The sequence below is a fragment of the Prionailurus viverrinus genome, chromosome D3, assembly GCF_022837055.1.
Source record: "Prionailurus viverrinus isolate Anna chromosome D3, UM_Priviv_1.0, whole genome shotgun sequence".
NCBI classification, from domain to species: Eukaryota; Metazoa; Chordata; class Mammalia; order Carnivora; family Felidae; genus Prionailurus; species Prionailurus viverrinus.
Window position 1 is genome coordinate 5,930,447 of NC_062572.1, and position 16,433 is coordinate 5,946,879.

At 64.1% G+C, this 16,433-nt stretch overlaps 1 protein-coding gene across 1 annotated transcript; it reads right to left on the reverse strand.

Annotated features, from left to right (window-relative positions):
- Positions 1-223: 223 nt before the first annotated feature.
- On the reverse strand, positions 224-15,975 carry RFLNA (refilin A). Its single transcript, XM_047828890.1, has 3 exons — positions 15,677-15,975; positions 3,514-3,623; positions 224-1,847 (listed from the first exon to the last, which is right to left on the reverse strand). Exons 1-3 carry the CDS (start codon positions 15,881-15,883, stop codon positions 1,535-1,537), a joined length of 630 nt encoding a protein of 209 aa, XP_047684846.1. The 5' UTR covers positions 15,884-15,975; the 3' UTR covers positions 224-1,534.
- Between the last annotated feature and the right edge of the window lie 458 nt (positions 15,976-16,433).

Below are 16,433 nucleotides of genomic sequence, written 5' to 3' on the forward strand. Positions count from 1 at the left end.
CAGAACACAAAGCACTTGGGCACCAACAAATGCAGAGTCCCAAGGCCTCCCACCCCAGAACCGCCCCCAGACCCAAGTCCCAGGGTGGGGCCTGGCACTGGCCCTTGGGGGAAGCCAGTGCACGCTGGGCACAGGGGTCTGTGCCTTCTGAGTATACCGCCCTGCTCCCCGTGAGCAGAGGAGAAGCCAAGGGGAAGCTACGGCCGGGTGGGAAAAGGGGGGCGGCCACAGAGCACAGGGGCCTGTGAAAACCTGCCCCACCCCATGGGATCTGAGGGGCTCGGGAACACAGAACAGGGAGCCTCTCCGGGTCTGCACATTTTATTAAGATAATCAATCAAGTTCTTAAGTTATTTTTGTTAATCGGACTCTGGAGAGAACATGCACCGGGTGTAGATATACAAAAATAGATCAGGCACTTGCCTCTCTTGGACGTAGGCTCCGGGTTGTTCTCTCACCCCCACCCCCACCATGTGGGAGAGCCTTTCTGCCCCCGTCGTGGGGGATGAACAAGGGAGTGGGAGGGGAGTCCCCTTACCCACTGGGTCCATTCAGGCCAGAGGGCCCCTCCGAGGCCACACTGGGGAGTTTCTGGGGCACCCGTCCAGGGCAGCACCAGACCGTGGCCCCTGGCTCCCCGCCTGCCCTGGCAGCACGTGCGACGGGAGCCCAGCAGCACTGGGGACGGCGCGTGTGGAATCACCGCGTGTGGAACCGGGCGGCCTGACCCAGGGCAGCCACCGCCACCGGCATCTCTTTAAGCAGCTGGGCCCGGAGCCCCACGCAGGTGACGGCGGAGGTTCCGAGAGCTTCGATGCCTCCCCTTGGCGCCTGGCGGGAAGGCTCTGGCGCGAGAGTCCTGATCCTGGAGAGGTTGCGCGGACAGAGGTTAGCAGGGACGCCCTGGGGGCGAGGCTCCCGACGCAGAGCGCCAAGGCCTCAATTCAGGCGGGCCGTGCCCGAAAGCCTCTGCCCCGGCACACGGCCAACAGCTCCGGCAAGGTCTCTACCAGCGCTGGCCCTGGCCTCACGGCTGGCCTTTGCCCGCCCTCCTGGCTCGGCCGCCACCAGAGGGCGCTCGGCCCGGGCCTCTAGCCCGCCCAAGGGAAGGCCCGTTCTGGAGACCCCTCTTCCCAGGAAGCCAGGGTGTCCGGACGGCACGTGGCCTGGGAGCCAGGCCACCAGCCCCGGTCAGACGGGGTGGCCGGGGTCTCGGGGGGCGGCGCCAGTCCCTCCGGCCGAGGCTGGTCTCCGCCCTAAGGGCCCGCCGCGGTCGCACGCCTTCTTCTCTCGGGGACCCCCGGGGCGGGGGGCACCCCACCTACCGCAAGCCCCTCCCCCCGCCCCGGCCCGGAGCGCTTCGGGGAGCCACGCCCATGCCGCGTCCCCCGCTGTCGTGCCCACGGAACAGATGTGCTCACCGAGTCCACCCCACCTCCCTCGCGCCCGGCTCCAGGCTGAGCCACGCGGTCCGTCCTTGGGGCCCCCCCAGCCCAAGGTCGCTGCGGGGTCGGGGGTGGGCGGCCCCGCCCCGTCAGAGCGCCGCGGGCCCCAGGAGGAGCTGGAGCTGCACGCTGGACGTGAACCGGCGGCTGGGCCGGCCCAGGCTGCAGTGCAGGGTGGTCCGGAAAGTGTTCCTGGCGCGCTTGGGGAAGATGATGGTGGTGCTGCGGAAGTGCAGGGCGCGGGGCCGCGGCTCCAGGGTCAGCTGGCTGCGGTAGTTGCGCCACGTGCAGTTGGGCGCCGCCACGATGGTCTCGCTGTAGGCCGTGACCGTGGGCACGGGCGCGTAGAAGACATTGTCCCGGAAGTGCCTCTCGGAGGCGTACTTGACCTCGGAGTTGCAGCTGGGGCGGGCGGGAGAGGCAGGGTGAGCCCGGGACGGGGGCGGGCCCATCACCCCGGGCCCCCCCTCCCCAGGCCCCCCCCCCCCCCCCCCGCGCGGTCCACGGCCGGGAGCTCCGTGAACCGGACCCTCCAACACCACCGGGCTCTTCCCAGATGTCGAGGCCACAGGCCAAAGAAGGGCAGAGGGGGCTTGCCAGCTTGCAGAAAGGGCTGGAAAGAGGTGGGACCGCTCAGTGCAACAGGTGATCCCGATTGGATGCCGAGTTGGGCTAAAAGTATGCCCTAAGAGGACATTTGGGGACAATGGATGAAACGGGACTGTGCAGGGAGGAGGAGGGCGGTGGGGTTCTGCCCTCGACCGTGCTGAGCTTGACGGCCTTCTGTCACTACGTGAGAGGATGTCCCTGTTCTTAGGAAGGGCACGGGGAGAGTTTGCAGATGTCCGGGCAAACGGGCCCGAATGCAAACCAGTGAATCCGTTTAACAGAGCACACGGGGGCTCCTTGTCCCCTCTCCGCAACTTTTCTGAAAGTTGGAAATGACATCAAAATAAGTTTCCCCCAAAGCAGCCTCAGCACCCCCTAGATGAGCGACCCCCCTCCCTACGAGTGACCAGCAGCCCCTGTCAGTGGCCCACAGCCCCTGCTTCCAGAATTCCCAGAACCAAACTGGAAGCAAAAGTCGCCCAAGGGTGGGGATTTTAAGCCTCGTCCCCCACCCCACCCCTACAGGTGATCGGCTCTCCTCGATCCTCACCGCACCCCCACAGATAAGCCCCCACCCCCACCACACCCCCACAGATGATAAGCCCCCCGTCCCCCACCGCACCCCCACAGATGATCAGTTCCAGAAGGGAACAAGGCAGCCCTCATCCACCCTCGAGGGGGCGGCTGAAAATCTCAGTTGGCATTTAAATAACGAGGGGAGAACAAACTGTAGAGTAGAGCCATCTGTCTCCTGCGACCACATCCAGAGCTGGAGGGGCAGGAGGCAGGGTCTCCCTGGCTGGCCCAGGGTGACGTGGACAAATCCGTCTGAGAGTCCTGTGGCTATGCGGGTGAGACCCATGGTTCTGGAACGCTGAGAAGCCCTCTTAGGAGGGCAAATCCGTGGAGGAAAGCTCCCGGAGGGGTCACCTAACCCAGATGTCCTGCACGTGGGACACCCCTAAGCCACGTGCAGTGCAAGGACTCCTGAGTAGGCAAAGGAGAGCTTGGGTCCCAGGAACACAGAGGAAGCCCGCGTTCACGTGAGCCCTGGGGCAGCCTGCGCTGAAAAAGGGGTCCCACGTTGCCTGCGTGGTTCAGTCACAGTTACCAGAAAAATCTGGCAGGACGGGAGGAGGGAGGGAGGGAGGCACGTTGGGCGTGTGAGTGTTGGCCACGGTGCAAACATTCTGGAAGGTTGGATTAAAATAAAATCAGCCAGACTTGGGGAGAAGGGTGGTGGGGATGTGGCCGGATGCAGACCTGGGGCACAGGGGACAGAGAAGGGACCCTCGGGTCACAGTCTCTTAGAATCAGTTCATCTGTGGCCACGTACATGGTTTTGCCTCCTCAGGGAGCAGCGCTCAGAGTTGGGGGGAGCCTGCTGGGCCCGCAGGCTGGTCCCCGCACCCTAGACGGCACCTGCCACGCCCCCACCCTGCCCAGCAGCCCCACTCACCGGATCTCGTGCGTGGGCTCCGGGTGCACCTCAATGCTCTCCCCGAAGGACACGGGCAGCATCCGGGGCCTCATCTCGAGTGCTGGGGAACTCGGGGGCAGGGCCGGGGGCTGCGGGGAGAGCCACGGGCACGGGGTTACGCAGCCCTTTGGGACTGTGGCCTCAGCCCCCCACTGGGCACAAGGGGGCCGCCCCAGCCCTGGGTCAATCCAGAAGCCTGCCCTGTGGGGTCCCTGGCACGGCCCACGGCTCCCCACCCACCAGCCTGCCCCCCACCCTGCCCCGGTTCCCAGACACCCACACGTAGGGATGTGGGAAGGGCCTCTTTCTGCAACCCCCAGCTCACACCACACGGGAGGGGTCTGAGCTCAGGGCCCCACAGGCTGCCCTCTGGTGACGCCGTAGCTGGGAGCTGGTGAGACGCTGAAACCGGGTGGTCCTCGCTCCTGACCCTGCCTAGCGCAGCCCGAGGCTGAGGGCAGCACCCGCCCCCTGCTCCCCGGGGCTGTGATACATCTGCTGGGAGGGACACGCAGGTGGGAACATCCTCAGGAAGTGGCTGAAACCTGACTCATAAAGGACCAGGAGCCGCTCCCCCTAGGACCTTCTAAGGTAGCTCACCGGTCCCCCCGGGGCTCGGCCACAACCTCAAGCCATACTTCACCCCATTCCTTAGGTCAGAGACGTTGGGACCCCGGCTGTGGGGGGGGCCTGGAGCCGGGGTCTGCACATGTCCGCACGCCAGCACTCAGCCCTCTCTCCTCCCTCGTTTACTTCCCAGCGTGGCCAGCGAGGCTCAAACACCAGCCCGGCCGTGAGCGAGCTGCAGCCCTCAGCCGTCCCCCTGTGTGCGGGCAGCCACGCTTCCCAGCCCCCTGTGGGGGAGGGGCGCACACAGGTGCCTGTGACACGTGTCACCTCCGGGCCCGGGATGTCACGCCAGCGTGAGGGCCTCTGCGGCCAACCTTGCCTTCTGGCGGAAGGCTCGAGATGGAGGCCGTGTCGCCTGAGACCCCCCCAGTTCCTCTGAAAGGCAGACCACCGGGGTCTCGACATCACGGTCAGCCCGCGATGAACACGGAGGGACGGCCAGAAGGAAACCTCTGCCGTCTGGGTACCACTGCACATTCGGGGATGTTTGTTACACAGCATTACCCGGTGTAAGTAGCCCAGGCCGTGTAGCCGTCGTCCCCACGCCAGGCCACCCCCCGGCCCACGTCTGCTCTAACTCCACGGGCCCACGCCGAGCACTCGGTGAGCTCGGGCGGGGGACACAGCTGTGGGTCTTTCCTTCGGCTCACGTACTGAGCGCCTATGTGCTGTCCTGGGGTCCGCGCTGTGCTGCCACGGTGAACAGAGGATTCAGTGTCCTTGCTCCTATGGGGCTCGCCGCCTGGATCCTCCTCTAGTCTGCAAATGGTCCCCCAAGCAGGCTAACATCCCAACTGTGGTGAGGGCGGCAGTCACTGGGGCTCCGAGGGCCCCGGGAAGAGGGGGCGTTGACCATCGGGAGATCGAGAAGGGCTTCCCCGCAGAAGTGACCCCCCTGACATGGGATCTCAAGGATGAAGCGGAGTTGAACCCTGGCCCCACGGGTCGCGTGTCCTGGGACCCAGCCCCGCACAGCACCTGACACCAGCACACCTCCTGCCCGGCTCCGCCTGCTGGGACCCACCGGGGAGGGGGACGGGGGGAGCCGAGTCCCCCGGGTGCCCGTCCGTCGCTGCCCAGTCCCCGGCCCCTGCCGTGTCCCCTTTCCACCTGCACTCTGAACGGGCTCAGTCTTCAGAACTGACTCGCCTTCCTTTTCGCTCCAACGCCTGCGGGAGCCCCGCCCGAGGCGGGTCTGTCCTCGAAGCCTGGGGTCACGTGTAAATCGCGTGCCTACACCTGACCCACTCGGAGGGAGCTTTTCAGTGCCCCTCCTAAAACCCCCACGCTCTGGGGTCGCTGCTCTTGGGCTGCCCTGCCCGCGGCAGTGGCCGCTTAGCTGCATGGGGTGACCGCGGTTTAACCTGATGAAAAACCGGCAAATGACAAATCCCGTTCCTCGGTCGCCCTGGCTGCACAGGCACAGGCGGTCGTGGTCCGTTGCAGATCTAGAACATTCTCCCTACGGCAGGACGCTCTCTTGGACCATACCGTTCTAAAGGGTATTCGTTTACCTACTGTTTGGAGGGACCTCGTACACAGGAGTGAGGGCTCAGCCCGCAGGCCAGCCCCCGCCCCTACGGGGGACAAGACGGGACCGGCTTGAGATTTCCTGTTCCCGTCCCCCCCCACCCCAGGTCCTCCCGGCCCTCGCCTGGATGAGGATAAGTCACAGCGGCCGGCCGATGCTTTCTGAGCTCTGGGCGCTCTCCGTGCGTTCGCCCATCCACAGGAGAGCTACGTTGGACCCCCGTTTTATAGATGCTGAAACAGAGGCCCAGAGTGACGAACTTGCTCGAGGCCATACAGCCAGGAAGAGGCAGAATGAGGGTCCGAACCCTGGGGTCTGGCTCCACGGTCCACGATCTCCTGCTCCCGGGCTCTCTCTCACACCCGTGGGACTGGCACCGGGGCCCCAGGACCTGCCCTGTGACGACGCTCAGAGCAGGCTTTGCCCTTTGCACACAGGATCAGGGCACTTCCTGCCCGGGCCTCCGCCCGCGTATCCCTCGGCCACGCTCCCGCTGCCTCTGTGCCTCGGTTCGTGCTGCTTCCTGCGCTGGGAATGTCTTTCTGGTTCCTTCTCGCTTAGTCCGGTGCGGCTCAACCCAGGCATCACCTCCCTGCCTCCCCACACCCTCTCCGGGGTCCCTGGGGCTCCCATCTGCTGCCTCCGTTGCCGTGACCCCTTTGCGTGTCTAGGTTCGGGACCCGAGGGGCTGTCTAACCCAGGGCTGTGCCGTTGAGAATTGAGAACTCACACATGCCAAGAAGCCCCGCTGACTTGTTAGCCCCAAGGCCAGGTCCAAGCCTGTGCGGTATCCGCCTGTGGACAGGGTACTCGAAGCCCCTCCCCGGCCCGTCACAGTGTTCCAGAGTGCCCCATGCCTCGCTGGCATTTACAGAGTGAGTGGCCCACAAAGGGCCAACGTCTGCCCCTTCCTGGGCACGGCGGGTGGAGTAACGCCCCAGAGATGTGCATGCCCTAATGTACCCAAGAACTGTGATGCGCTAAGGTCAGGGGGCCTGAGATGGGGAGGGGCCCCTGGGCTACCTGGTGGCCCGGTGTGATGGCAGGGGGGGTGCCCTCACCCAAGAGAGGCAGGGGGCCAGAGTCAGGTTGCAAATGCTGCACTGTTGCCTCAGGATGGGGGGAAGGGGCCGCCAGCCAAGGGATTCAGGCAGCCTCTGGAAGGTGAAAAAGACAAGAAGCAATTCTCCCCTGGGCCCTTCCAGAAAGGAGCGGAACCAGTCCTCGATTTTAGCCCGTAAGACCCGCTGTAGACGTCTGACTTTTTGGAACCGTGAAGGAATACATTTCAGTTGCTATAAGCCACCACGCGGCCGTCTGTCACGGCAGCAATGGGAAGCCGATACCCCTTGTGACTCGGGGCAGACAGCCCCCCTCTCTGGTCAGCGGCCTCCTGGTGCTTGAAGTGAGTGACAGGTCGCAGTGAGGCCTGAGTCCAAGCACAGAGCGTGAGTAAGGGCTGTTTAAAAACTGGCTGTATCAGGAGTCCTCCCTCACATGAAGGTTCGGGCTGGGGAGTCCTCCCTGGAGACAGGCACAAGCCACACCCTTGTCAGCTCTGAGTCGACGTTGCTTCTACCTTCCAGACTGAATTTAAAGGGGGGGGGGGGCAGTGACAAGATTTGAGGCACTTCTGGCATCCTCCCTGGCTCATCTGGTTGAGCCAACTGACCCAGCTCTGAAACTCCGTGACTTGATGCTTTTAAAAAGAATGCTCTCTCCCCAAAGGCATTATCTACAGACTGGCGTTTTCGCAAAGGTGTACGTGTGTCTGCTGAGCACCCGCTGTTTGCTGAGCACCTACAGTGGGCCGAACGCCTACCGGGTACCAGACCCGGTGTGGGTTGGATGCGGCACAGCGCCTCTCAGGGCGCCTCTTGTTCAAGAGCGGATGACACGCGGCCACAGAAGAAAACAGAAGATGAGGCAGGCGTGTGAGGGGATGGGAACACGGGCGCTAAGGTTTCTGGAGGGGTTTCTTCTGTCCAGATCAGTGGAAGGACTGGAAACAGAGTGAGGAAGCCCGAGGCTGGTTTTAATCACCCCACGCTGCTCTCCCCACCCCTCCCCTACGAGTGGGAGTGGGAAAGACTCACTCCCAAGCTGGGGAGCAGGGAAGATAGCTCGGCGAGGCGGGGCCTTCGACGCGCTCTCGGAGCGGACCAGTTCGATCCCCCTGGGGTCGACCCAGGATAAAGAAACCTGCCGGACCTTCTGGTAACCCCCCCCCCCCCCCCAGCGCCCCACGAGAGCAGCCCCATTCCGGCCGGATCTCGCTCCCCGACTGGCTGCCAGGAGAGGAGACAAGGCTCACTTCACAGGCTGGGCGGGGAGGCTGGCGCTCTGGGCACGGTTTTCCAAAGGGCCCCCGTGGAAAAACATCTAAAACCGACCCAAACTGGACGTGCTGCACAAGAGATCGGAGAAGCCAGCGAGAACCCAGACACGGGCTGGCATCCAGCGGGCCTGGGTGGCCAGACGGCTCCAGAAGTCACCGCCGAGGCCCCAGGGCTCCAGGGACAGACACAAAGGGAAGACAGCGGCAGCCCACAGCCCTTGGCCTCCCCGGCCGCCACCGGCCTGTCCGGAAGCTCAAAGCTGAGTCCTTCTGGATGCAGGGTTATGTGAACAACAAAATGGCAATGCCAGCCAGCCCCACGGAATCCGGCCAGCCTGGAGCGGGTCTCACGGCCAAGGAAGCACGCCGCTGGCCCCAGAAGGCTCCTCAGAGACCGGGTCACATTCTGCTGAGAGTCACTGGGAGTGGGGGACGGGGAGAGGCTGGGGGAGGGGTGGGCCCGCGGCTGCTGCGCCTGCTCGACCAGCCACGGGCCTACCTGGAGCAAAGGAAGCCCCCAGGCAGCCCACCGCCCTCACCCGCCCCCCAGATCTTCCCCCCCCCCCCCCCCGGAAGCCTGGATTCTTGTTCCACCCTAAAGAGAACCCACTGGGAGCCCCTCAGCCGGCTGCTGTCTGTGCCTCGGTCTGTCCAACTATAAAATGAGGCTGTGCCATTTGTGAGGCCTACACCACAGGGCTGGCCAGGGACCTGGCGGGATTCAGGTCCCTTTGCGGCTCTGGGAGGCAGGGGAGGACCGAGTGAGTCCCGTGCACGGATGAGACAGGACCAGCCCAGACCCCCTGGATGCTGCCCCCTGCACCCCGGTGGATGGATGGATGGGCACAGCTGGTCCAGCCCCCAGCTGGGAGGCCCCCGCTGTAGCCTGGGGAGCAGGCTGGCCCTCTGGTCTCCCGGGCAGGTGGCGGGTGGGGGGACCAGGGCGGGCCTCAGAGGGAGCAGGAGCCGGAGGCCCCACCTGCCTCAGCCTGTGACTCACGCGCCCTCCCCGGGAGCGGCCGGGGCGAGGGCAAACGCTCGCTGGCCCAGGTACGGACGCACCCGGGGGCTTTGGGGCACGCCCCTCCTGGCTGCCCTATAGCCACGGCCCACGGCACCGCCAAGAAAGATAACTGCTGGGTTGGGAGAGCTCGGTGCCATGCGGCGACAGCCCAGCCCGACCAGGGGTCCCGGCCCGGCTGCCAGGGACACGCAGCTGCTCAGCGGTGTTGGTGCCCGGCCCCGGGTGACGCCCGGCGGCCACGAGCTTTCGGTTCCATCAGGGAGCTACAAGCCCCACCAGTGGAGCACGTGTGACAGCAGGAGGGGTCCAGGGCGCACCCCCCCACTGCTCCTGGAGAGAGAGGGACCACCAGGGATACCCCCCTCCTCCGCCGGTGACACGGGGGAGACGTGTCCTCACCAAAGCCACATGGAACATTTGCAACAGCTAAAACGGCCCGGTCTCGGGGTCACTGACCTCAACGGCCTGTGATGGCTTTCGTTGCTATTCGAAATAAACCTGATCGTCTTCGGTGTGCATTTGGGATTTGCTGCCCTTGAACCTTCACCCATGAGGACAGTGATCCAAGGAGGAGACATCCAGGGGCTCTCACGCTCCTTAGGAAAGGCCTCGGGCAACGTGGCAAACCCCAGGACAGTTGAGGAGGGGGTTCCTTGGGCTCACTGGCCTTCTGCCACATGGCACAAGAGAGGAGCTGGACGGGCCTGGCTGGGGAAGCCCAGGAGACCCCGAACGGAGCAGAGCACTCCCTGGAGAGTCAGGAAGCGTCATGGGCCCAGCGCAGACCCCCACAGGCCCGGGGTCTGATACCCAAAGCAGCAACACTAAGCAAACACAAACAGCAGGCTGGAGGCAGGGCTCAAGGCCCAGCCTGCACTGGGACAGCCGGCCAGACCCGAGCCAGCAGGAGGGTGGGTGGCAGGTTGGCTTGTGACCCCCACAAAGTATGTGACCTATTTGGAAAACAGGGTCTTTGCAAATACGATCCAGTTAAGATGAGCTCCTCCTCCTGGACAAGGCCGGGCCCCAAATCCAGTGACGGGTGTCCTCGTACGAGGAAAACCACGGGACGCACACATAGGGCGGACAGCCACGTGGAGACAAGCCGGCCACCGCCGAAAGCTAGGACAGACGCGTGAGAGCGGCCCGCCCCCGGAGCCTTTGGAGGGAGTGTGGCCCGGCTGACACCTGCCTTCGGACCTCTGGCTCCGGAACTGCGAGAGCGAACGGCTGTCGTTTTGAGCCCCGGGCTATGACTTGGCCACACGGGCCCAGGAAGCCAGCACAGGCACCCGCAGGTTCTGCCGGCCAGCGAAAGCCATTTGTCCCCAGAAGGTGCTCCCTGCTGGCCCCCTTCCCCTCCGGAGCGCCTGGGGGGGTGTGGGCTGCTTTGTCTCCTTTTCAGATGAAAGCTAGAGAGAGCCTCTCACACAGGTGGGCCTGCCGCTGAGGCTGAGGCGAGGGGACCCTGCCAGAGGCCGATTCATCCCGGGTTAAGCAGACAGGGGCTGAACAGAGGCCCCAGTGTTTCTGGCTCTTCCTCCCCTCCCTCCTCCCAACCTCCCTTTCCGCAGATGGACTCCTCCCACCTTGGCCTCACACACCTGGCTCTCTTCCACCTGGGTTTGTTCACACCGTCACTAGTCGGGGACACACCCATGAGCCCGCAAGGGGGCCGCGGGGACTGACCTCTGTCTCAGTTCACCTGTCCATCCATCCATCCATCTGTAGACTTGTTAATCCATCCATTTGTCCATCTGTCCATCCATCCATCCAACCATCCATCCACCCATTTATCCGTCCATCTGTCCATCCATCCATCCAACCATCCATCCATCCATCCATTTATCTGTCCATCCGTCCATACATCCATCCATCCGTCCATCCATCCAGCCATCCATCCTTTTATCCGTCCATCCGTCCATCCATCCATCCAACCATCCATTTATCCATCCATCTGTCCATCCATCCATCCATCCAACCATCCGTCCATCCATCCATTTATTTATCCATCCATCCATCCATCCATCCATCCATCCATCCATTTATCCATCCATCTGTCCATCCATCCGTCCATCCATCCACCCAACCATCCATCCGTCCATCCATCCATCCATCCATCCATCCATCCATCCATCCATTTATCCGTCCATCCATCCATCCATCCATCCATCCATCCACTTATCCATCCATCCATCCAGCCAGCCAGCCATCCGTGCAAGCATTCATTCGTCTGTCCATCTGTCTTTCCACCCTTCCATCCTTCCCAGCCCCGGGCACAAACCCCCTAAATCCCTACCTCCCTCCGTTATCCTTGGTCTCACCATCATGGTCCAGAAACAGAAATGAGAAGAGCCAGGACTCCTGGAGGCACGGAGGGAGGGGTGCCAGCCACCATCCTGAGGCGGCTGTGACCATGGGTGTTCTCCAAGGGCTGGGCAGTCCCAGGAAGCTTCCCGGGTGGGGCGCAGAACCTCGCTCCCAACCTCTGGTTCTGCCTACATCTGGCCCCCAGGGCTCCCTTCAGAGTCTGGTCCAGGGAACCAGAACCTCATCCTCAGGGAAATCCTCAGGTGTGCCACTCAGAAGTGCAATCGACGTGGAAGCAGAGTCGGCAGATGGGATGGGGCGCCAGGAGCCATGCGTGAGGGAGCCCAGGGCAGGAGAACCCTATCCGAGTAGGAAACAGCCCCGATCTGTCGCCTCCTGTCACCACTACACGGCGGGCCGGGCCCCTCATGCGCCACAGACTCGAGACCTGTCCACATCTCACTCACCCCAGTGGCGGCTGTTCTCTCAAATGTGCACCCACAGAGCAAGGCCCGAGACCCCAGATGCTGTCTGTGGCCTCCCTGAGGGCATGGGCTTTTCAGGGCTGGTTCCCTGAACCCCCCTGTGTTCACGGGATGGGGGGAGACGGCGTCTGACGCACAGCCCCCCTCACCCCCACAGACAGCTCGTCCCGCTCCCCAGTGCCCCTCGATCCCCACAGCTCAGCCGGGCAGGCCAGGGAGGAGGGACAGAGGACATGGGGTGTCTGCCCCACCTCGGGCTGGAGGCCCAGGCGCCGGGAGTTCGAGGGAAGCATGGACGGACGGCCTGTGTCTTGCTCACGCGGGGTCCCTCGCCTGGCCTGGCTCAATCATCTGCCGGATGAGAGCAGCTGAAGGGCGAGCCCTCCGGCCCACAGGCAGCCCTGGCCGTCCCTGTGTCCTGCAGGAGAGCAGGGCACCCGCGTGGGGGCAAGCCCCGCACGGATCCTATTCCTCAGGGCATAGAATCTAGGCAGTCAAGTCTGATTTGGGTTTCTCATTTGAGGGCTTGTGGGGGCCCGGGATGCCTTTTGAAAGATACAAATAAAAAATCACAAGCACGTTTTTAAAAGACCAGACAGAAGGTTAACTTTCTGACCGCAGCTTGGCTCCCAAGTCCCTGCTCTGGCCTCCGCCAGCCTCCTCGCTGCTCCTTGAATGCACCTATCTTGTTCCCACCTCAGGACCTTTGCACGTGCCATCCTCCCGGACTGGCACACACTTCAGCCCCGTGACCACAGAGTCCACGCCCTCATTTTTTTTTCTGGTTTCTGTTCACCATCACTTTCCTGACCACCCCGTCTATGGTACTGCACCCTTACCCAGCCTTTTGCCCGAACAACACGTATCAAGCCACATGTAAGTTGGTGACTCTGTCTCGCCCAGGAGAACGCCAGTTCCAGGAGGGCAGGGGCCTTGAACGTCCTGTTCGGTGCTATGTCGCCCAGGTCTCCAGAACGGCACACGACATACAGTAGGCGCTCAGGAAGTACCGGGGGGGGGGGAGGGGGCTGGTGAATGACCGATTCCTACACCTTTGTTTCCTTTGGCGATCACCAGAAACGTTACCATCTGCTCCAGAGAGGGAGCAGGAAAATCCCAAGGTCAAGGAGGGGTGGGGAGGTGCGTTCCTACCCAGCCTGGCCCCAGTGCCTCTGATGTCTTGGGTGAGGACAGTCTCCCAGCCAGGCGGACACCCAGCATGAATGGGCCGTTGTCCAGACGGCGAGTCCAGCCTCTTAAAACAAAGTGAAGGGTGGGGAACGGGGCCTCCCGATGACATGAAGCGTGAGTCCCGCAGAAGAAGCGGGGCCATGAGGCGCTGAGGACCTCAGGGACCGGGGGGGGGGGGGACTGGGGCCAGCACGCACCTCCCGCCCCTCCCCCACCCCCCGCTGGGACACGGGCCACCAGCGTTGGGGAAGCAGCCCCGGGCACTGGGGGTCAGAATCACCCTGTGCAGAAGAGGCCGAAACCCAGACCCACGTGGCCTGGCACATGACACTGAGGGGCCACCAGAGGAAACCGGGCCCTGCTGGCCGCCTGCCCCCGCTTGCGCATTTGAAACCGTCAGCTCCGAGAGGCAGGGCGGGCTTCTGTCCCCCTCCCCAGAGATCGGCGGCCGAGATCCTGCCTACGTCCGCTCCTGGAAAGCGTCCTCGGTGCCTCATCAGCGTGCAGGGTGCTGTTAAACACCAGATTAGCAACGCTCGCGGGAGCTGACCCTGACCGGGAGCTGGGGTGCCCTGTGGGTGAGGTGGGCGGGGCCCCGGCTGCAGGCCCCGGGGCTGACAAGAGGCTGCCCGGGGCTCTCGTTTTATTAAAAGCAGCACCTCCAAACCCCATCGGTCCTCAAGCATTACGTTTTTTAGTGAAAATAATAAAGGTAACACACCCACACAGGTAGTTAATTAGCTACCTAGTGAAGAGCAGCATAATGTAGGGTTTGAGTGTAGAGCCTCCGCATCCAAACTCCCTGGGGCTCCATCCCAGCAAGGCCACTTACCCACTGGGTGGCCTTGGGGAAGTGGCTTCAGCTTGTCCCTCTGGAAAATGGGGCTAACAAGGGTGCACAGTTCACTGGAGTATCGTGGAAAGCAAGTGAGCCACAGGAAGTCGAGGGGTTAGGAGAGTTTCTGGCCTGTGGCAAGAGCTACCTAAACGTCAGATAATCATTACCTGTCTGGACATGGCCCCAGGTTTGCCTTCGAGCCAAATTAAAAGATCAGGGACAGCACGGTTCCATACCTGGTGTCTGGTTAGCAAGGAAGCGGGGGAGAAAACACATAAAATGAACCAGAAGAGCCAAGACAAGTAAACCAGGCATGCTGGCCGGCCTGGCTGGCAGAGAAGGCTTCCAGAAAGCCCTCTTTAAGGAGGATTCCAGGTCGTCCAAAGAAGAAAGGGGAAGACTGGTTCCCTGTCCCCTTCCGAGCCCCGTCATGTAAGACACCGCAGGGATTTTACTCCCCAGGGTGCAACGCCTCCAACCAGCTGTCCCAAGTCGGAGACCCTCTTGCAGGAAAGCTTCCCCTTCAGACAGCGGGATGGATACATTCTACGGCAAACAGCCAGGGTCGGTCACCTCTGTCAACCCCCAGAAGTCCTCCATGGCCCTCCCGCGCCTCCCGCCCCAGCCCAAAGTTCAAATTCACCGTGTGATTTTGGTCTCGGGCGGCGGATCCCAAACTCCGCAGCACATCAGAATCATCCGGGGAAGTTTTCAAAGTCCTGACGCTCAGGTCAGAGCCTACCCCAGTCACACGAGAACGCCTGGAGGTGGGAGGCGGGAGGTGGGCGCGGGTATTGTTTAAAGATCTCCGAGGGAGGCCCACGCCCCGCCAAGTTTGGGACCCACGGGACTAAGGAGCCAGGGAGGCACCAGCGAAATTCGTGTCATGAGGCTGGAGGCAAGGAGCACATTCCTTTCTGCTGCTGGGAGTATTTTCAGCTGGGGGCTGGGGGGGGGGGGGGGGGAGGCGATCCGTGCCCTGCACCAGGCGAGCATCGCGGGGGCCCCAGAAAAGTGGAGTGGGGCTGGAGCCACGCCAGCATGCACACTTGGCAGAAAAGACCTTAAGACGCGCGGCGAGCGGGCGGGAACGGGGAAGGGCCACCGACATTGTTAGCGACCTCCCAATTTCATCTTGTCCCTCCTCCGGGCCCGGAAGGTGCCGGATCCCACCCCCTTTACTCCGGGCCGCCCGGGCCACCCCGTCTCAGTCCGGCCGCCAGGATCCACTAAGACTCTTGGGTCTCCTGACCTGGGGTTCCGGCCTCTCCCCCCCGGGGCACGCCTCAGCTCCACGTCAACATCCCTCAACATCCAGAGAAGGAAGGGTTACCGTCTGGGGTGGGTTTAAAAAAAAAGAAAAAAGAAAAAGAAAAAAGCTCTCGGGCCCGCAGCGCTGGAACAGTCGGCAGGGGACGGGGTCAGGAGCAGAAGGGACCCGGGGAACGGAGGTCTCCAACAGGCTTCAGCCTGGGGCTCCAGCCCGCCCCGCCCGGAGCCAGCTTCTTTGGGGACTCCGGGCTCGGGCTCGTCCCTCCCCTGCCCTTCCTCCGCCGGCGGCAAGGCCAACCACTCCGGAGGGGGGGCCCAGCGCCCGGGAGAGAATTCCAGGCCCCGGCGTCGGGCTGCACCACCTCCGCCTCGCGCCCCGGTCCCGCCGGGGTTGGGGTGGGGGGGGTGGGGGGGGCGGGGGCGCGGCACCGGCCGACCCCGGGCCCCCTTCTGGGCCCGGGGCCGGGGGTGCGGCGGGGGCCCCTGCGCGGGTTCCGGGTTCGGCGCCAAGGCGCGTGCTTACCGCTCCGGCCTCGCCGGGTCCCGGGGGCTCCGAGGGCGCGCCGGCGCCCCCCGCGCGGGCGTCCGGGACGCCGGGCGCCAGGGAATAGAAGGGCGGGCTGGGGCTGGGGCTGGGGGGCAGCCCGGAGTCGGGGCTGTCCAGCAAGCCCTCCCGGCTCTTCTCCTTGAGGCTCTCCTCCATGCCCTGCAGATGCAGGTGGCCGACCATGTCTGGGGGGCGCGGGGCGCGGGCCCCCGGCTCCTCGGGGCGCCGCTCCACCGCGCTCCGGGGCCCGGGCCGGGCGGCGGGCCGAGGGCCGCGCGCCCGGGAACCTACGGGCAGAGCCGCGCGGGCGGCGCGTCAGGCCCGGCTCCCCGCGCCCCGGCCGCTCGGTGCGCGCCGCCTCCTGCGCCCCCGCCGCCCGGCCTCGCCTCCGCGCTCCGCCGCCGGCCCGCTCCGCACCTTCCCGGCCCGCGCCTCCTTTTCTAGGCGCCTCCTCCTCCCCTCCCCTCCCCTCCCCTCCCCTCCCTTCCCTTCCCCCGGCCCACCCCGCCCGCCACCACCGCCGCCGCCGGGCCGGGACCTGCACGGTTTCCGTGTGCCCCCCTCCCTGCACACCCCAGCGGCTGGGGGGGGTGGGGGGGGCGGGGCGCGGCCCCCGAGTCATCCCAAGGGCTGGCGGTAGTCACGTTTGATGTGGCCCCTGGGGGCCTTCTCCGGGTCGCCGAGGTCAGAGTACAAAACCTTTAGATTTGAGAAAGTCTGTAAGGTACAACTC

Coding starts and splice junctions, on each gene's coding strand:
- RFLNA (XM_047828890.1), bottom strand. CDS start 15,883: ATGGTCGGCCACCTGCATCTGCAGGGCATGGAGGAGAGCCTCAAGGAG. Junction 3,624..15,676: donor GACCCGGCGAGGCCGGAGCG/GTAAGCACGCGC, acceptor CTCTCCCCGCAG/CCCCCGGCCCTGCCCCCGAG. Junction 1,848..3,513: donor GAGCCCACGCACGAGATCCG/GTGAGTGGGGCT, acceptor CGCCCGCCCCAG/CTGCAACTCCGAGGTCAAGT.